The sequence below is a fragment of the Saccopteryx leptura genome, chromosome 2, assembly GCF_036850995.1.
Source record: "Saccopteryx leptura isolate mSacLep1 chromosome 2, mSacLep1_pri_phased_curated, whole genome shotgun sequence".
Taxonomy (NCBI): domain Eukaryota; kingdom Metazoa; phylum Chordata; class Mammalia; order Chiroptera; family Emballonuridae; genus Saccopteryx; species Saccopteryx leptura.
The window spans coordinates 130,563,855-130,585,242 of NC_089504.1; the positions used below are offsets into that span (position 1 = coordinate 130,563,855).

Sequence of the window (21,388 nt, forward strand, 5' to 3'; positions counted from 1 at the left end):
CTCACACATGCCTTGACTGGGGGGGGGGGGGGTTCCAGCAGAGCTAGTGACCCCTTGCTCAAGCCAGTGACCGTGGACTTCAAGCTAGTGACCTTTGGATTCAAGCCAGCAACCATGGGGTCATGTCTATCATCCCATGCTCAAGCCGATGACCCTGCGCTCAGCCAGATGAGCTCACACTCAAACCCATGACCTTGGGGCTTCCAACCTGGGTCCTCAGCATCCCAGGCCAATGCTCTATCCACTGGGCCACTGCCTACGTAGGCCCAGGTACATTAATTTTGAAAGCCAGCCCAGTGACACCAAGAACAACAAATAAATTTAAATGTCTTTAAGAAAACAATCTGTGCTATTTAGATTTGGATTTTCATCTCTTTATTCAGTTTGTGACTCCTTAAGCTCTTTTCATTTCTCCTTTCAAAGTCATCTTCTGAGTGATTTAACTAAGCCCTCAAAGAAGGGGTGAAATTCTAACTGTTGGCTAACAACTTGAATAAGACAGCATTTTGAAGTTACCGAATAAACTAAGGTTTGGAGATGATGGTAGACTTCAATTATCAAAGCTCACTGTTTCCTTTGAAAGGAGAGCTCAAAGTTGTTTTGTTTTTGACGCTTTGGGAATCAATAGAAAATGGCCAAATAGGGTGTAACGTCAACTTTTTAGGATGAAATTCAACTTTACCTAAAAAAGGTATCTCTTCTCCCATTTAGTACTTTAAGTGTGAAATTGAAGCTTAAGTCATTTGAGCCACTCATTCAGCTCTCCACTCTCCACTCGTGCTATTTCACAGCATATCCATAGATGTGGGGCCGCACCAGCTCCCAGGTCAGCGGGGCCTGTAGGTGCTGCAGCTTCACCCTGGAGAAGCCGGCCCGCTCCACGGCCTTCCAGCTCTCTCTGGTCAGGTTGCACCCATCAAAAAACAGGTACCAGGCAGGATCCAGGACCTGCTGCCAGAAGTAATTCCAGGTTGACCGCTCAGCTGCTACATGCTCCATGAAATAAAAAGCCCCTCCCTGGAAAAGAGAAAAGAAAACACATTTCAAGGATTTTAGTTTGGGGAAAACAGATTTATAAGATGATTGAAGCGTCAGATTTCAATGGCCCCAGAGTTCAACCTCATGAAAAGATATGGATAGGTTAAAATTTACTGCCTTGGCTGGGTAGTTCAGTTGGTTAGAGTGTCTTCTTGATACATCAATGCTGTGAGTTTGATCCCCTGGTCAGGGCACATACAAGAATTATCCAAGGAATGTATAAATGAGTAGAGCAACAAATCAATGTTTCTCTCTCTCTCTCAAGTCAATAAATTTAAAAAATTGTTTAAAAAACGTACTAAAACATCACTTTGACCAATAGTTTATCTTGTCTCAAATTGTACACAGAGCTGACAATCTAAAGCAGTATTGACACTTCTATTTTCTGATTATAAAAGCAATATATAATAATAGCTGAAACTTAAAGCAGTTACTGGATGCAAGGTGCTATATCCTAAATAAATGTTAACTCAATCCTCACAATAAACTTATTTGCTAAGTATTATTATCATCCCTACTTTTGCAGATGAGGGAACTGAGAAAGTAAGCACATAGGAAATGAGCAACTTGCCTCAGGTCACACAGCTTGTAAAGGTCAGAATCAGGTTTGTTGTTTGTTTTCTTAGCACAAGAGAGACAGAGAGGACAGACAGACTGGAAGGGAGAGAGATGAGAAGAATCAACTCATAGTTGTGGCACTTTAGTTGTTCATTGATTGCTTTCTCTCTTTTTTAAAGATTTTATTTATTGATTTTAGAGAGAGGATAGAAAGAAAGGGGGCGAGAAGCAAGAAGCATCAACTCCCATATGTGCTTTGACCAGGCAAACCTGGGGTTCAAACCGGCGACCTCAGCATTCTAGGTTGATGCTTTAGCCACGGTGCCACCACAGGTCAGGCATAGCAGTTGCTTCTTCTGTGTGCCTTGACTGGAGATTGAACATGGGACATCCATACTCCAGGCCAATGCACTGTCCACTGAGCTACCAGCCAGATCCAGTTTTAAATTTTTTTACACAATATTTCGCACCACTGAAGGTACCATTTAACTATTCTTATTTAGGTTATTTCCCATTTTTCACTACTATAAATATGGTTACAGTGACTGTCCTTATCCATAAATTTTTGTGACTCCATCTCTCATTCTCTCCAAATAAATAATTTGCTAAAAAGTAGAATTGCTTAGTCAAAAATCTGTGCATTTAAAAAAAACAAGGATTTTATTTACTGAGTTGGTTTTTTTAGAGAGAGGAGAGAGAGAGGTGGGTTGGAGCATGGGCCCCCAAAGACAAAATGGGAACAAATATTGATACAATATTTAAAATAAAGAACAAGTAAATTTAAATGAACAAACTGACCAGTATTTCAATGGAAACTATGGGCCTGCATTTGGCTAATGAGATGGTCAATGTCCGGTTCCATATTTGTCACTGCTAGCTGTAACAAGTGATATGACAGGCTTCCGGAGCCATGACGCGTGCATCCCGCGTCACCGTAAGTACTGTATGTGAGCGATGCTGCGCTTTGTGGCAACGCCACATACAGTGCTCCTCTCACTGACCGCCAATGAAAGAGGTGCCCCTTCCAGAAGTGCGGTGGGGGCCGGATAAATGGCCTCAGGGGACTGTAGTTTGGGGACCCCTGGGTTAGAGGGAGGCCCGGCGACCTCAGTGCTCCAGGTAGAGGCTTTATCCACTGCGCAGCCACAGGTCAGGCAGACAGCTGTGCCTTTTTAAAGCTGTTGGTACAGGTTGTCAAATTGCCCTTTCGAAAAGTTGTAGCAAGTTTACCTTCATACTAGCAACAGATGTGAGCGCCTACTTCCAATAAACTCTCTTCAGGACTCTTTTCCTCGTCTCTGTATATTTGTTAATTTGATGGGTAAATGGTACTTCATTTTCAATGCTATGTATGTCTTTAATAATCTTAAGAAATATAACATCTTTTACTAAATCTTATTGGTTATTTGGATTTTTTTTCTTTTCTAATTCATCTATTGGTGTCCTTTGTCAGTTTTTCTAATAGGGTGTTGTTGGGGTTTTTTTTTCTTACTAATTAGTGAGAACTTTTAGTATAATAAAGCTACAAATGTTTCCCCCAGTTTCTTTGCCTTTAATTACCCTTTAAAAACTTCTACTTCTGTTATTTTTAAAAATCTGTTAATTCATTGAAAATTGTTCTCAGGCTCTGCTTTGCAAACCTGTGGGAGAGTCTGAATCCACGCCAAGCAGTGCCTGAGACTAAATCACCATGTCTTACACTTTTGTACCATTGTCACAAGCATATACATGTGATTAATTAAAATACCAAATCATCTAAAAGCATTACTGAATTCACGGAAACATTTTGTCAGTAGGTATTTTATTCAATCAGTGGATGCTCCGTGTAAATAATTATCATGAAGGAATCTGCGAGCGCTGCTTTCATCTAGGACAGCCGTATAAATACAGGTCAGTGTAGCTGCAGTAGAGGCGCATGTTATTAGGAGGTCTTCAGAAGTTGTCTGCCTGTCTCTGAGGTGAGTAGGGGGAAAGGGACCTGACAGTTGTCCCACACTGGTGGTGACTGCCCCACTCTTCTTAGTCTCTTCTCACTACCTAGCTGGCAGAGTTGAGAGATAGAGTTCCCCCAAATTCTCTGGGTAAGTCTAAGATCTGTGTTCATGAATAGAAAACCTGAATTTTCCTGATTTAAAAAAAAATTCTATAGAATAGAATGGGAGGAAAGGAGGAGACCCAGGTCTGGGGAGGTCAATATTGCCCTCTAGATAACACAGCTTACTGTCAAGTGGATGTAGCCCAGAAAAGATCTGGGCTACATGAACAATTTGGAACCAATCTGTGTATGTGTGATAATTGAAAACTCTGAGAGTGAGTGAGATTGCTGGGGGGTTGGGGGGGGAGTATATGAGTGAAATGAGAACCAAAAGAGTCTCTAGTATTTAGGGATGGGTGGAGGAAGAACAATCAGCAGAAGGGGTGGCAATGTTGAAGTCAACAGTCGTAAAAAGCCCCAGTGACAAGCAATGAGGTGCAGTGGTAAGAGTATTTGCATTGAAGAAAGATCTACTAGCTGTGTAACTTTGGGCAAGTTTCTTAACATTGCTGAGCCTGTTTCCTCAAACCAACAATACCTATTTTAAAGGACTATTGTGAGGATTAAATGAGAAGGTAATAAAGTTCCTGATTATATTCAGCAGAGAGTGGGTGCTTAACGGGAGCTCAGGAGGTCTACCAAGAATATGATTCTCTTAAGAGTATTACCAGTACTATAAAGTGGAGATGTTAATTACTTTCTTTGCAGGGGTGTTGTAAGATTAGTAACACTGTAGCAAAGCATCTACTAACCATATCCAATTAGTAAGCAGGCTTAGGTCAGAAGAACCCAGCATTTGGGTATAAGAATCAGGCCTTTTTCCTTCGTTACTTGGATGTCAGCCTATCCTTGAGCCAAAGACAAATTATATAATTGACTCGTAGCCCTATCTCTGAGCCCTTTTTTTCCTGAGGAGCTTCCTCTATTAGAAAACAAAACCAGGGATGACAGAACACCCTTTTCTCCTTGAAAAGTAAATTCAAATGTTAAGATATCCATGCTTTATTTATGGTCAAGCATATTTAAAATAAAACTATTTTAAAACTAGGTTTTAAAAATAATAAAGGAATTGCCTGACCTGTGGTGGTGCAGTGGATAAAGCATCCACTTGGAATGCTGAGGTTGCTGGTTTGAAACCCCAGGCTTGCCTGGTCAAGGCACGTGTGAGAGTTGATGCTTCCTGCTCCTCACCCCCTCCTCCAAATGAATAAATAAAATAATAAAAAAAGTTAAGTTAAAAAAAAACAATACAGCTATTATGTGTAAATTACATACAGGCATTAAGAATTTCAAACTATGCAGAAAGGTATAAAATGAAACATAATTTTCCCCCACCTCTGTCTCATTCCCAAGAGCTCAGCACTGCTAATAATTTCTCATCTGTCATTGCCATTAACATATGTACATATTTAAGTTCATTCTTTTCCCCCTTGCACAAATAGGCTTTTTTCATTTAACATTATCTCTTGGGGGATTTTTTTTATATCAACGTAGATAACTCTCCTTTGGTATTTTTAACAGCTGCACAAAATTCCTTTATACTGTATGACAGTTTACTTTTTTTGCAGGGGTGTTGTAAGATTAGTAACACTGTAGCAAAGCATCTACTAACCATATCCAATTAGTAAGCAGGTTTAGGACAGAAGAACCCAGCATTTGGGTATAAGAATCAGACCTTTTTCATTTGTTACTTGGATGTCAGCCTATCCTTGAGCCAAAGACAAAATTATATAATTGCCTTGTAGTCCTATCTCTGAGCCCTCTTCTTCCTGAGGAGCTTCCTCTATTAGAAAACAAAACCGGGGATCAAAAGCCTCCTGTTGATGGAATTCTAGGTTGTTTCTAATTTGTGCTGTTACAAAAACTGTAATGAATACTTTCTCATATGGATGAGTTTTTGCACATTGGTGCACTATAGCGATAGGATAAATTTATACTGGGTAAAAGAGAATGTGCACCTTAAATTTTGTCATTTTTGTTTTCACTTCCCTTGCCTTTGAGGTCAAATTCATAAAATGCTAACCAGGGTCCATAAATTTAGAGCATATATTTTCTTCTATGTTGGAGAAGTTGTAGAGAAAAAGGAACCCTCATTCACTGCTGATGGTAATGTAAACTGGCAAGCAGTATGGAGAATTCTCAAAAAATGAAGAACAGACTTACTTGCCATATGACCCAGCAACCCCTCTTTTGGGTACCTACCCGAAAAATTTGAAAACATTTATTTGTAAAGATACACGTACTCCTATGTTCACTGCAGCATTACTCACCATGGCCAAGAAATGGAAACAACCAATGTGTCCTTCAATAGAGGATTGGATAAAGAAGATGTGGTACATATATATTATACATTGGAATACTACTCAGCCATAGGAAAAGATGAAATACTGACAATTATGACAACATAGATGGATCCTTCTTTTTCTTTAGATTTTATTTATTCATTTAAGAGAGGAAAGACAGAGAGAGAGAGAGAGAGAGAGAGAGAGAGAGAAGGGGGGAGGAGCAAGAAGCATCAACTCCCATATGTGCCTTGACCAGGCAAGCCCAGAGTTTCAAACTGGTGACCTCAGCATTCCAAGTCAACACTTTACCCCTGCGCCACCACAGATCAGGCAATGGATGGATCTTGAGAGTATCATGCTAAGTGAAATCAGGCAGAAAAGTCAAGAACCATATGATTTCATATGTGGGCTATACAACTGAAAACATAAAATGAACAAACAAAACAAAAACTTATAGAGACCAATACAGTATGGTGGTTTCCAGAGAGGAAGGGGAAAAGGAGGGGGTATTAAAGGGTGAAGGGGATCAAATGTATGGTGACAGAAGATTTGACTTTGGTAAACACACGATGCAATGTACATGATGCATTATAAAATTATATATTTGAAACATAATTTTATTAACCAATGTTACTCCAATAGATCTTTTAAAAATGTGACATTATTAAATTTTATGTTATTGGGCACTTCCTCCAATGTGTATGGTGGTATCCAATCGCCCACACCAGCCCAACACTGTATTCTTTAAAGTCTCTGACAGTAAGTATAATAGGTAAAAATGGTATCTTGCTTTAATTTGTTCTTTAATTGTAAGGTTGAACATTTTAATGATATAATTGGCTATTTTTATTTATCTTTCTGTTCCTACTCTCTGCCTACTTTTCTCTTGTGTTTTATTGATTAAAAAATATCCTATTGACCTTTGACTTGTATTTTAATACAAAGGAAGTTACCGTATTTCCCCATGTATAAGACGCTCCCATGTATAAGATGCACCTTAATTTTGGGGCCCGAAATTTGAAAAAAAGTATTACATAAAGTTATTGAGCTCAAGTTTTATTCATCATGAAATTCATACAACTTTTCTTTGCTGTCAAAACTCCTGTCCATTAGCTTGTCCTCATCTGTGTCTGATGATGAATCAGTCTTCATATATTGCCTTGTCCTCAGTTCCATCACATTTGAAATGCCACACTCCTACAACCACTGTATAAGATGCACCCAGTTTTTAAACCCCAAATTTTTTTAAAAGGATGCGTCTTATACATGGGGGAAATAAGTTAACCCTTGTCTATCATCCCCGGAAAATACTTTTTCTAAGTTTCTTGTACTGTAACTTTGTTTATAGTACATTTTTTTCCTGCAGTTTAAAATTTTTATGTATTCCAATTTATCAGACTTTGCCTTCATAGCTTCTTTCCCACTCTAAGATTTTGAAAAACTCAATAATGTCTTCTATTAGTTTTTACTTTTTCAGTTAGAATGTTCGATTCACCTGACATTGATAGGACTGCCCCTGGTTATAGTGGTTGCTACTAACCAGTCCTCACAGCCCGTCACTCACCGGCCTCAGCACTCTGCACACCTCCCGGAGGATCTGCTCCTGGTTCTCCACGGAGCACAGGACCAGGGTGCAGACCACCGCGTCCATGGAGCCATCAGCCACCTGGTGCATGTTCTCCCCGACAGCCACCACGAAGCGCTCGAACTGCAGGTGTCGGTTCTCGGCAATGCTCTTGATCAGGAACTTCTCCAAGTTGGGGTTGGGGTCAACGCAGGTCACCATGCATCCAGGCGGATAGAACTTGAAGTTGGTCCCGGTGCCACAGCCCACCTCCAGCAGGGAGAGCTTCCCGGAGGGGCCGACGAACTCCTGCAGGTTGCTGAAGAGCTCACGCTTCTTGCTTGCCATCTGTTTGTTGTACATCACACTGAACCTCACCAAGAAGTAGGGGAAACATTTTTTGCATATCCAGCTCCACACGCCCAGAAAGCTCAGCAGGTACAGGGGAGATACGAGGATGCAGATGATCAGCCGGAGGATAAGGAGGGTAAGCGCCATTACTCAGAAGAGAAACAGTTTAGAGAACAGACTCCTTTAACTGCAGGAGGGAGGCTTCTGGCCACATTCCAGAGCCAATCAGCTTCAGAGGAGAGAACTGGTTGTGCTACCACAGAAAGCTGCAGCCGAGGTCAAATCATGGGCAAGGGGCCCATTTCTCTCAATTAATAGACGTTTGGCTACAGTTGACTCATAGCTTAGTTTTCATGAAGCAAAAAGAGAAGGTTTCCAGCTTTTCTTTAGAAGGAAAGGTGGTTACAATCCCTCATTCCAATTCGGTTCCTGCTTCCGCTTCTCTGAGATTGGAATCTACAGCTAGTTTCTAGCCGCAATTTTCTTTGCACAGTGCACTTCCTTTCCAGATCTTCCAGTGACCTGCACAAAGCAAGCAGAATCCGTGGGTGGAGCCTGGTTAAACTATACCAGAAGAGGCAGCCAAATGGCCTTTGTTACAACATTCCTTCCTCCTAGTCCCTCCCTTTCCCTCAGTCAGCCTGCTTCTCCCCAGCCCACATTTTTTTTAAGTGAAATTGAAAGGATATGCCTAAAGGATATGCCTAACAAGAATTTTCCCATTTGCATCCTGGGCTGCAACTCTCAGATGTTCCTAACTCAACAGAATTATTTTTATGTCACTTTTGGGCTGCCCGTCCTTTAAAGTGCAAGTTGTTCACTACCACATTATTTAGCTAATTTAGGTGAAAAATAGTTCCCCAGAATATTGACATTTGGGGACCACAAGCATTCAGAAAATAGTTTGAAACATCCATCTGTTTTTAACAAGAAAGCCTGAGATTTAGGCTGGTGGGGAAACAGACATTTTCAAAACTAATGATTACATTTATTTTTTAAGACTGGGTGATAGATACAGAAGATCTTCTATTATTTCATTATTTGTTATACATTACATGTATTTTATAAATATTATATTTATTCCATTTTTAGCAGCTTTTTTGAAGTGGAATTGACATACAATAAACTCTACATGTTTAGATTCACAGATACAAAGAACAGACTGATGGTGGCCAGAGGGGAGGGGTTTGGAGGAGCGGGTGAGAAAGGTGAAGGGCTAGAAGTACAGATTGGTAGTTACAGAATGGTCACAGGGATGTAGAGTACAGCACAGGGGTTAGAGTCAATAGTATTGTGATAACTGTGTGTGATGCCAGGTGGGTACTGGAAATACTGGGGGACACTTTGTAAAGTATATGATTGTCTAACCATGATGCTGTACACCTGAAACTAATACAAAGTAATACTGAATGTAAGAAAAATAATAAATAGAAAAAAAATAAACTAAATAGAAAAAAAATAAACTACATATTTAAAATGTACAGTTTAGGCCCTGGCCAGGTGCTCAGTGTATAAAGATTTGTTCCAGCATGCCGAGGTCTCAGGTTTGACCCTGTGTCAGATTATGTATGAGAAGCAATCAATGAATACACAATTAAATGAAACAACTAAGTAGAAAACAAGTTGATGCTTTTCTCTTTCCCTTCTCTCTTTTTCTTTCTCTCACTCTAATTCAAATCAATGAAAAAAATTAAAGTGTACAGTTTAATAAGTTTTGACCTACTGTGTACATACCCATGAAACCATCTCTTCAAACAAGGTAATGAACAGGCTGACCGGGCAGCAGCACAGTGGATAGAGCATCAGTCTGGGATGCTGAGGACTCAGGTTCAAAACCCTAAGGTCTCCAGCTTGAAGCCAAAGGTCTCTGGCTTGAGCAAGGGTTCACTGGCTCAACTGGAGCACCCCACCCCACCCTGGTCAAGGCACATATGAGAAAGCAATCGATGAACAACTAAGGTGCTGCAACAAATAATTGATGCTTCTCATCTCTCTCTCCTTTCCTGTCTGTTTGTCCCTCTCTCACTCACTAAAAAAAAGAAAAATGAAAAAACTGGTAATGAACATATCCATCACTCCAAAATGTTTCCTTTTGGTTCTTTGTGATATCTCCCTCCTGCCCTCTCCATCCCAATGCTACCACTAATCTGTTTTCTGTCACTAGAGATTAGTTTGCATTCCCTAGAATTTTATGTAAATGGAATCACAGAATATGTACTTTTTTGTCTGGCTTCTTTTACTCGGCATATTTTGGGAGTCATTCACATGTTGCATGCATCCATTGATTTTATTGAGTAGTATCCCATTGTAGGGATGTATAACAGTTTATTTGGGTTGTTTCTGGTTTTTGGCTATTACAAATTAAGCTACTGTAAACAAGTATACAAGTCTTTGGATGGACATATGCTTTAATTTCTCCTGAATAAATTCCTGTGAGTAGAAATAGGAGCACTATAGGAATACCCTGAAGTAATCTTCTCACAAAGGCTTCTCCTTGGTCACAGTGAGTGTTTCTCCTCCTGGCACATCCAGTCCTATAAACTGTCTATTATGGAAAAAGGGGCTGTGAATCATAGCTACTCCTCCACAGTGAATCAGTGTGTACGTGCTGTCTGTGCCTAAAACTCCGATCCCCCATCCTACCTTGTACTGTTTAGAAGAACAAAGGCTTTAAAGGGATAAACACTTTGGGGAAAAAAAATATCATTAGTTTTATCTGTTGATCTTATATCCTATGACTTTGCCTATAAACTCAGTAAGTAATAGTAGTGACTTTTCTGTAGAATCCTTAGGTTATTCTAAATAACAAAACCATGTCTATGAATGACTCCTTTATTTTGTTCTTTCTACATGCCTTTTATATTTCTTTTTCTTGCATTATTGTACTGTCTAGGACAATGAACTATGTGCTATGGTGACAATACGCTACTCAGAGACCAGATAAAATGCTCTGAGGGACCGAGGGGAGACAAAAGCCCCGGTCAGCAGACTGAAGGACTGAAGCCCCGTCCCCAGCCTTACTCAGATATTTATTAGCCAGTGCAAATAACTCAAGGAAGCAGACAGGGGTGAAGTAAAGGACAAGGAACATGCTGACTCCTAATCTCTGTTCTGAGAACCTAAACATTTCTGTGTTGCTGAATCTTATCCTGCTATTTTGCTGTTTCCAGCATGCACTGTTTCCAGTACGGGTCAGAGAGGCCCCTGGACTCTCATCCACTCAGGGCTCTCACCCTAGGGTGCTTCACTGTCTCTAATTGTCATCCTAACTCTGCATGTCTTCATAGCATATTCCAACAGACTTCCAGTACAATGCTGAATAGAAGAGGTAAGAGTGGAGAGCTTTGCTTTATCCCAGCTTAGAAAAAAATGCAAATATAAAAAAAAAGAAAAGACAAGCCTGGCCAGGTGATGGTGCAGTGGGTAGAGCATCGGACTGGGATGCGGAGGACCCAGGTTTGAAACCCTGAAGTCACCAGCTTGAGAGTAAGCTCATCTGGCTTAAGTGCGGACTCACCAGCTTGAGCACGACGCTGCTGGCTTGAATGTGGGATCATAGACATGACCCCATGGTTGCTGACTTGAGCCCAAAGGTCGCTGGCTTGAAGTCCAGGGTTGCTGATTTGAGGCCAAGGTTGCTGGCTTGAACAAGGGGTCACTTCCTCTGCAGTAGCCCCCTAGTCAAGGCACATATAAGAAAGCAATTAATGAACAAGCAATCAATGAACAACTAAGGTGCTGCAACAAAGAATTGATGTTTCTCATCTCTCTCCCTTCCTATCTGTCTGTTCCTATCTGTCCCTCTCTCTGACTCTCTCTCTGTCTCTTTCTAAAAAAAAAAAAAAAAAAGACAATAAATGTTTATTAAGATATAAAGAGCCTGACTGGTGGTGGTGCAATGGATAGAGCGTTGACCTGAAACACTGAGGTCCCAGGTTCAAAACCTTGAGGTCTCTGACTTAAGCGAATGGTCACTGGCTTGAGCACAGGATCATCAACATGATCTCAAGGTCACTGGTTTACATAAGGGGTCACTAGCTTGGCTTGAGACCCAGGTCAATGCACAAATGAGAACAATCAATGAACAATTAAAATGAAGCAACTACGAATTGATACTTCTCACTCCCCTCCCTCTTTTTCTCCCCCTTCCTCTCTCTCACTCTCAAAAATCAATAAAAAAAACTATCACAGTTTCCTTAAAAAAAAAAAGATATAAAGACATTAGAACCCTTATCCACTGTTGGTGAGACTGTTCAATTGTGCAACTGTTACAGAAAACAGTATGGTGGTTCCTCAAAATAATAAAAAAAGGATTACCATATGATTCAGCAATTCTATTTCTGTATATATTTATATATAACCAAAAGAATTGAAAGCAGACTCTTAAGAGATATTTGCTCACTCATACTCATGGCAGCATTATTCACAATAGCCAAAAGGTGGAATCAATCCAGGTGTCCATTGATAGATGTGATTAAGATGTCAGATCTCCCCAATTCATCTCTAAATTAAACCCCAATAGACATCTCAGTAGGCTTTATGTAAAAATTAAAAGCTGTTTCTGAAATTCCTATGAAAATGCAAAGGACCTAGAGTAGCTAAAAACTATTTTAAAGAGAAAAACAAAGCTGGAGGACTTAAATTACATTACTAGAAAGTTAAAGTTATGAAGACAATGTGGTTTTTGTGTAAAATAAATACAGTGAAATCAATGAAACAAAATGTAGTTCAGAATATACCCACCGTATATGAACAATTGATAGCTGCTGAGGTAATTTGATGAGGGAACAATGGCTGGGATAGCTTAATACACTTATGTAGAGAAAATAAACTGCAGCCCTTACCTCCTCACATTGTACACAAAAACTAACTCAAAATTGATCACTGACCTAATCATAAAAGCAAAAACTGTAGCCTGACCTGTGGTGGTGCAGTGGATAAAGCATCGACCTGGAAATGCTGAGGTCGCCGGTTCGAAACCCCGGGCTTGCCTGGTCAAGGCACATATGGGAGTTGATGCTTCCAGCTCCTCCCCCTTTCTCTCTCTCCCTCTCTCTCTCCTCTCTAAAAATTAATAAATAAAATTAAAAAAAAAAAAACCTTTAAAAAAAAAAAAGCAAAAACTGTAACACTTCTAGAAGAAAACATAGGAGAAAATCCTCATGAGCTTGGTTTAGGCAAACATTTTTAGGCCATAAAAGTATTAATTAGCCCTGGCCGGTTGGCTCAGCGGTAGAGCGTCGGCCTAGCGTGCGGAGGACCCGGGTTCGATTCCCGGCCAGGGCACACAGGAGAAGCGCCCATTTGCTTCTCCACCCCTCCGCCGCACCTTCCTCTCTGTCTCTCTCTTCCCCTCCCGCAGCCGAGGCTCCATTGGAGCAAAGATGGCCCGGGCGCTGGGGATGGCTCCTTGGCCTCTGCCCCAGGCGCTAGAGTGGCTCTGGTCGCAACATGGCGACGCCCAGGATGGGCAGAGCATCGCCCCCTGGTGGGCAGAGCGTCGCCCCTGGTGGGCGTGCCGGGTGGATCCCGGTCGGGCGCATGTGGGAGTCTGTCTGACTGTCTCTCCCTGTTTCCAGCTTCAGAAAATAGCAAAAAAAAAAAAAAAGTATTAATTAAACATACATGTTATATATTATATGTAAATATAGTATATGTGTTATATAAATTACATTAAACATATGATATATAAATATGTATAATAAATTGAGTTTCATCAAAATTTAAAACTTCTGCTCTTCAGAAGACACTTAAAACTAAAAGGCAAGAAAATAATCTCAGGATATAGCTCCAACTAAGGACTTATATTCAAAATGTATTAAAAAAAACCTACAGCCTGACCTATGGTGGTACAGTTGACAAAGCGTCAACCTAAAAAACAACAACACTTGAGTTTGCTGGTTTGAAACCCAGGTCTGGTTAAGGCATATGTGGGAGTTGGTGCTTCCTGCTCCTCCCCCTTCTCTCTCTCTCTCTCTCTTTCTCTTTCTCTCTCTCAGCTCTAAAATGAATAAAAAACATTAAAAAGAAAGAACCCCTACAACTCAGTAATAAGACAAAGAGCACAATATAAGTGGGTAAAAGATTTGAAGAGACATTTAACAAAAGAAGACATTCTGGCTGACAATACTCTGTGTCATCAGTTATCAGGTAGTGCAAAGTAAAGCTACAGATAGATGCCACTACACACCTAATTGAACGGTTAAAATTTAAAAGACAATACCAAATGTTAGTGTGAGCTCTGTTACTGGTGGCATGTGAATGGTACAATAACATCAAAAAATAGGTTATTTCCAATAAAGTTAAATATCACTCCTGGATATTTATCCAAGAGAAAGGAAAAATATGTCTGTACAGTGTACACAAATGCTTATAGCAGATTTATACATAATAGTCCCACAGTAGCAACAACTCCAATGTCCATCAATACATAAATGGAAAAACAAATTGTGACACATTCACATGTTTGACCACTACTCAGCAGTAAAAAGGAATGAATACTGATGCATGAAATAACATGGAAGAATCTTAGAAACACTATATTGAGTGAAAGAAGCCAGACTTAAAATACTATGTACTCTTCTGCCAGAACCCCAGCTGACTTGGGACCAAGATGTGAGTGCCATAGAGAAGCCATAGTGGTTCAAGTGTTGGCAAGTGCCCCAATCTGACCCTTTAGAAGGCAGAATCTTTTCAAAGGACTTTTTAAACAATAGAGAAAACATCAATGCGGTGTCCCGTGAAAGAGGCAGGGACTGGCCATGGCTGTGCTGGAACAGACTGGACTTTGTGCTTCAAGAGCGGAAATTCCTCATGCTGATCACAGCTCAAAGATAACTTGGTTCTGAAAAATATACACACAGCTTATCTTTATTCATCTAGAAGTCCTATCCTGTATGTGAAGAAAAGGGGGTTAAAAATGAAGAAGAACCACACACGGTTGAAATATTCCATGTGTCTGGTCTTTACTGAGGCATATTCTCCTGAGAATGACCTTTTGAAAAACACAGAGGCATAGAGAAGTTGAATTGAGTGCACAAAGTTACAGGGTATAAGTAATGGTGCTGGAATTTGACTCATGAACCTCATACTCTGACCCACAAACTTGGCTCCTGGATTGTACAATAAATAGCATTGCCAAAAGAGATCCATGCATAAGACCTATGCATCTTTCTTAGAGCCTTCATTGTATTATGGAGAATAAAGTATTGTAATGATTTTTTATTTCTTAATTGGAAGAGTATGGGGAAACTCTGCTATTCTGAGAGCTCATCACGTCCACACAGCCTTTAGCCCTTAACAAATAGTACTTGAGGAATTTCCTATGTCATTCTCTCCTTCAAAGCACCCCAAGACTACCCCTTCTCTAACCCAGTGGGGTGCCACATAAGTAAGCCTCTTTCATTCTACCATTCTTTTTTCCTTTTATTTTTTAGCGAGGTAAAGAGAGAGAGACAGACAGGGACAGTCAGGGAGGAAGGGAGAGAGATGAGAAGTATCAACTCATAGTCGCGGCACCTTAGTTGTTCATTGATAGCTTTCTCATATGTGCCATGACTAGGGGGTGGGGGGCTCCAGTGAAGCCAGTGACCCCTTGTTCAAGCCAGCGACCTTGGGCTCAAGTCAGTGACCTTGGGCTTCAAGCTAGTGACCATAAGATCATGTCTATGATCCCACGCTCAAGCCAGTGACCCCACGCTCAAGCTGATGAGCCCGTGCTCAATGTGGAGACCTCGGGGTTTGAGCCTGGGTCCTCAGTGTCGCAGGCAGATGCTCTGTCCACTGTGCCACTGCCTGGTCTCTCTCTTGAAGGTGATTTACTGCAGGTGTGGCAGGGCAGTGATACAGAAACTAGATTCTCCTCTTTAAGGGCCCTGCAGTGCCTGACTTCCCACCATGTATCAGATGACCATGTTGCAGGAAAGTGAACACTACAGATACAGATGCCACTTCATCACTGCGTGTCATTGATGTTAATCCAGAACACATCCTCTCTGCTTTAATATTCTGTTAGACATAAAAATTTTTGAAGAATGTAAAAGCAGTATTGTGTGGTAATCCAAGTTGTCATTATTATATGACCAACTTAAAGAGGCAGGATATGTAGATATGATGTGTTCCCATTTTGCAAGTGCAGCACTTACTATTTTAATTCTAGTCTAAGTGTCTGAGTGATCATCAGTAAACAGTAAACTCAGAGGTGTCTAAAAATAGATTGGTCATCTCAATCCTGTGAGTTCTTCCTCCTTCCTTCCTGTCACTGGAAATGTTCAAGCAGAGGATGGTGGCCCATCGACAGAGAGACTACCTATATTGGTAGATAGTTTGAATGAGATGGCTCAAAAACTCATCCTGTTATTAGCATTTATGATTCTGGGATATTGTGTAGTATTGCTATATTAGGAACACAGAAAAAATATTATATACTATGTGGTTACACTAATATGAAACTCTATAAAGGACAACTATCTATATTGATTGAAAGCTGATCAGTGGTTGCCTGGTACAAGGGTGACTTTTACTGAGAAGATGCATAAGGGAACTTTTTGAGGTTCTATGTCTTGATTAAGATGATAGTTACACACAGATGTATATAGTTTTCAAAATTCATAAAATTGTACTCTTAAAATGTGCGCATCTTGTAGTATATAATTTATACCTCAATAAAATTAATTTTAAAAATCATACCTTAGTTAAAAGGAAATAATAAACCCTAAAATTAAATGCAAATAAAAATAAGTATTATCAGCTGGTAAAATTACTGCACATAAAATCATTTCATTAATGTAACTTTCAATATAGTACTCTGATTCTGTAATTATAGTAGGATATAGTCAAGGACAAAGAGATACAATGAAATCTTGACCTTTATCAATGAGGTGTGTTGCTAGTAGGTGTTTTGATGTAGTGTCTCTGACACTATTGGGTGTGTAGTATAAGAGAGCAAATGAGTAAATAAATTTAAGGTGTTGGCAATTATTGCAAAAGAATTGAGATACACATATGGAAATGGGGAAAAGTATAAAACAACCCTCTGATGTTAGACTTGAGTTGAAAGTATCAATATGAAATCATGCTTTGAAACATGTATTTCTTAGTTCTCTTCATTCAACAACCTAGACTTGATGAAAACTCAGTAGCAGTGACTTTATCTTATACTTGGTTCCTAAAACCATTATCCAATAAAAGAATTCGGAATTCCTTGGAGAAGTGAGTCGTTTTAGATGTGGGTCAGGAGAACTTTAGCCAGGAACACTAGAAAGGAAGTACAAGTTGACGGCTAATGGAAGAATGTCAAAAGAACACAGAAACCACCTTGAATGAACTTCCACTGCCAAATCTAGAACAATTTAAGCACCAAGAAGAATGATGGTAACTGGATTACACAATAAATTTAAAAAGGAGCCTGTGAGTCCAACGTGATACTGGGCAAAAGGAGAAGAGTCAGAAAAGAGCCAAAGAGCCTCCCCCCTCAAAAAAAAATGCCATCATATAAATGTAAAGAAATGAAAAGGAAATCAGCATTTTGAAACTCTTAGCATACTAATTGACTTGAGCAAGGATCACCAATGGATATTAAAGCCATTGGGTGTAAATTTGTTGAGGAATAGGATAATCATATTATCTCAGTGCATCCTCCCAGGTTATTTATTAATTATGAAGGAAAAGGGGTATCTTTACAATAAAGAAATACGATGGAAACCACTTTATCAAAATGATCAGGCCTTGGCCGGTTGGCTCAGTGGTAGAATGTTCGCCTGGCATGTGTATGTCCTGGGTTCAATTCCCAGTCAGGGCACACAGGAGAAGTGCCATCTGCTTCTCTAGCCCTCCCCCTCTCAATACTCTCTCTGTCTCTCTCTCTCTGTCTCTGTCTCTCTGTCTTCCCCTCCTGCAGGCACGGCTCGATTGGAGCCAGTGGCCATGGGCACTGAGGAGGTCTCCATGGCCTCTGCCTCAGGTGCTAAGAAGAGCTTGGTTGCAGAGAAACAGAGCAACGCCCTAGATGGGTAGAGCATTGCCCCCTAGTGGGCTTGCTGAGTGGATCCCAGTCAGGGCACACATGGGAGTCTGTCTCTGCCTCCCTTCCTGTCACTGAAAAAAAAACACCAAAAACAAAAACAAAATGATCAAACAGAGCATTACTTATAATGGGACAGACATTGTGTGTTGCCTTTTAAGGGTATGCAGTGGGAAATCCATCTATCTAGTACCATTGTCAGAAACCTTTAATCGGACTCTTATCTGATAAATTTAGAATGTAGAGAATTTTAGAAGAGAATTGACTTGAAATCTCTATCAGCTTAATGAAAAAGGAAAAAAGAACAGACTTTTTAGATTAAAGAACATTGTAGAGCTATGAAAAAAAATGCAACATGTGGGATCCAGATTAGATCCTGGAGTAAGGGTTGGGGAGGAGTATAAAAAACATTTTTGGGACACTTAGGGAAGTTTGAATATAGACCCTATATTAGATATTATTATTAAATCAATGTTAAATTTCTTTGGTGTCATAAAGGTATTGTGATTATGTTTTTGTTCTTAGAAGATTAGGGAAGAAGTAACATAACATTAGCAATTGACTTGTAAATTGTTCAACAAAAAAAAAACGAGGGGTATCTGTGTGTGTGTAGAGAGGCTGTGAAGGAAAACGTGCACACAGCAGTAAGTTATTATTTGAAAAATAAAGGTGGGAAGTCATAGTACTATCTTTCCATTTTACTATAGGATTGACATTTCCAAAATCATCAGGGTAAAATAATACTTTGGAAGTGTTTGTTTACAAAAAAGAAGATTTTACAAAAATACCTATTATCGTGAAATATCAAAATTCATGGTAGCTTTCTTTGCATAGTAGGGCTATGGATGATTTTCTCTTTATTTTCTATACTTTACTTTTAAATTGATTTTTGAGAGAGAGGGAAGGAGGGAGGGAGGGAGGGAGGGAGGGGAGAGGGGAGGGAGGGAGAGAAGGGAGGGAGGGAGAGAGGGGAGGGAGGGAGAGAGGGAGGGAGGGAGGGAGGGAGGAGTAAAAAGTATCAACTAGTAGTTGCTTCATTTTAGTTGTACATTGATTGCTTCTCCTGCCTTAATGGAAGTGGGGGGCTCAAGCCAAGCCAGTGACCCCTTGCTCAAGCCAGCAACCTTGGGCCTTAAGCCAGTGACCTTGGGATCGTGTCCATGATCCCATGCTCAAGTCAGCAACCCTGCACTCAAGCTGGTGATCTCGGAACCCTGAACATGGGACCTCAGTATTCCACATCAAGGCTCTATCCACTATGCCACAACTGGTCAGGCTATTTTCTTTACTTTCTTAGTTTTTAATAATAAGGTTGTAATACTTTGGGAATTGGGAAAATAAAGTAAATTTATTTTTTAAATAATATACTTTAAAATTGAGTTTATAAGAAAAAAGGGTCTTTTGTTCCAGTAAGTTTTTCAGATGAAAGTAATGAGATATTTTCAAATAGTATAATAATAATGAAATATAGTGAAAAAGATCATGTGATTCATGGGTGGGTTATAGTAACCAGTTACTGAGCACTTTCAATATATATTTATTGAGCCCCTCAATATATTAAAAATTTCACATAATCAAATTATTCAAAAATTACAATAATGCTGTAACTAGGTATTAATAATTGTCCATACTGGCCCTGGCCGCTTGGCTCAGCGGTAGAGCGTCGGCCTGGCATGTGGGGGGACCCGGGTTCGATTCCCGGCCAGGGCACATAGGAGAAGAGCCCATTTGCTTCTCCACCCCCCCCCTTCCTCTCTGTGTCTCTCTTCCCCTCCCTCAGCTGAGGCTCCATTGGAGCAAAGATGTCCCGGGCGCTGGGGATGGCTCCTTGGCCTCTGCCCCAGGCACTGGAGTGGCTCTGGTCGTGGCAGAGCGACGCCCCGGAGGGGCAGAGCATCGCCCCCTGGTGGGCAGAGCGTTGCCCCTAGTAGGCGTGCTGGGTGGATCCCGGTTGGGCGCATGCGGGAGTCTGTCTGATTGTCTCTCCCCGTTTCCAGCTTCAGAAAAATACAAAAAAAAAATAATAATAATAATTGTCCATACTCTTGTAACTAGTAAGTAATAGAATGAAATATGAAACAAAGTCTGTCTTAGATTAAACATCTATACACTAATAGTCTCTTGTGAAGAGAAATGTTATATAACTAATTCCTGTTGGCTGAAATAAGTGAACTAAGCTGGGCAAAAAGATAAGAAACTGCTGGTAGCCTGACCACGTGGTGGTGCAGTGGATAAAGCATCGGACTGGGATGCTGAGGACCCTGGTTCAAGACCCCGAGGTCGCCAGCTTGAGCACGGGCTCATCTGGTTTGAGCAAAAGCTCACCAGCTTGGACCCAAGGTCGCTGGCTTGAGCAAGGGGTTACTCGGTCTGCTGAAGGCCCGTGGTCAAGCCACATATGAGAGAACAATCAATGAACAACTAAGGTGTCGCAATGCGCAACGAAAAACTAATGATTGATGCTTCTCATCTCTCCCTTCCTGTCTGTCTATCCCTCTCTCTGATTCTCTCTGTCTCTGTAAGAAAAAAAAGAAAGAAAAAAAACTGCTGGTAGTAGCTCCTGCCTGATTAGAAATTCTCACCTCAAGAGTAATTAGAGGACGTCAGAGTAATGGCGGGGTAGGAAGCGATACCGATAAATCTCTCCCAAAACTCAACAAGATCTTCAACCAGAAACAGAAAAACCTATACTTGGAGACTCCAGATGCTTCGCAATACACTCGAAGGTATGGTCGAGTGAAAAATTGGCTAAATATATAACCAAACCCCGAAGGAATTAGGGAGTAAGAAATGCTCCGCCTTCCTCACTAACCTAAACAGGGCGGCTTTCTCTGGTAACTGTGAATATAGAAACTGAGGCAGGTAAAGGGGGTGAATAGATCCAGGCCGCGGCACAAACGGCCGAACCAGGCTGTGGCACGGAGATCCAAGCCGAGGAAAAACTGATCCTGTGGCAACCTGGGCAATACAAGCTAACACTCGCGCCAAACCCAAACAAAGAAAGACAAGCGGAGCAGCCATTTTACCCAATCTCCTGGTTGGTGCGCAGTTAGTGGGCGAGAGATTTCTTCCGAAGCCCCAGGAGTGGATGCCCATGTTACCCACAGAGAGGCAGAGTCAGAGGCCTTTCTGTGGGCCGAAAGCAGAATCTCTGGGCAGCCCCAGCGCCATGGGAAAGCCGCGCACGGGAGGGAGCGAGAACTAATTCCAATGGTGGAAATTTTCCGTGCTGGTGGGGGTTTCACTCAGAGGGAAACGCGGCCGGCCTCATATCCTGGTCTGCGCGCGCAGATAGGGAGTGAGAGATTCCTCCGAGTGCCTCGGCAGTGCGCGCCCATGTTATCGCACAGAGGGGCAGAGTCAGGGGCCTTTGTGTGGGCCAAAGCGGAATCTCGGGCCACCCCAGCGCCTTGCAAAAGCCGCGCACGGGGACGGAGCCAGAGCCAAATCCAACGCTGCAACTTTTCCAGGCGGTTGGGGGTTTCACTCAGAGCGTGAGACTGCTGGCCGGATATCCTGGTCTGTGCACGCAGAAA

General features: G+C 41.1%; 1 protein-coding gene across 1 annotated transcript; it reads right to left on the reverse strand.

Annotated features, from left to right (window-relative positions):
* Positions 1-358: 358 nt before the first annotated feature.
* TMT1A (thiol methyltransferase 1A) lies at positions 359-8,328 on the reverse strand. Its single transcript, XM_066368712.1, has 2 exons — positions 7,481-8,328; positions 359-1,017 (listed from the first exon to the last, which is right to left on the reverse strand). The coding sequence occupies exons 1-2, from the start codon at positions 7,976-7,978 to the stop codon at positions 781-783; spliced, it is 735 nt and encodes a 244-aa protein (XP_066224809.1). The 5' UTR covers positions 7,979-8,328; the 3' UTR covers positions 359-780.
* Between the last annotated feature and the right edge of the window lie 13,060 nt (positions 8,329-21,388).

Excerpts from the sequence above, each read along its gene's own strand:
- TMT1A (XM_066368712.1), bottom strand. The coding sequence starts at position 7,978 with ATGGCGCTTACCCTCCTTATCCTCCGGCTGATCATCTGCATCCTCGTA. Across the intron at positions 1,018-7,480 it reads TGTGCAGAGTGCTGAGGCCG|GGAGGGGCTTTTTATTTCAT; the intron begins GTGAGTGACGGG and ends TCTCTTTTCCAG.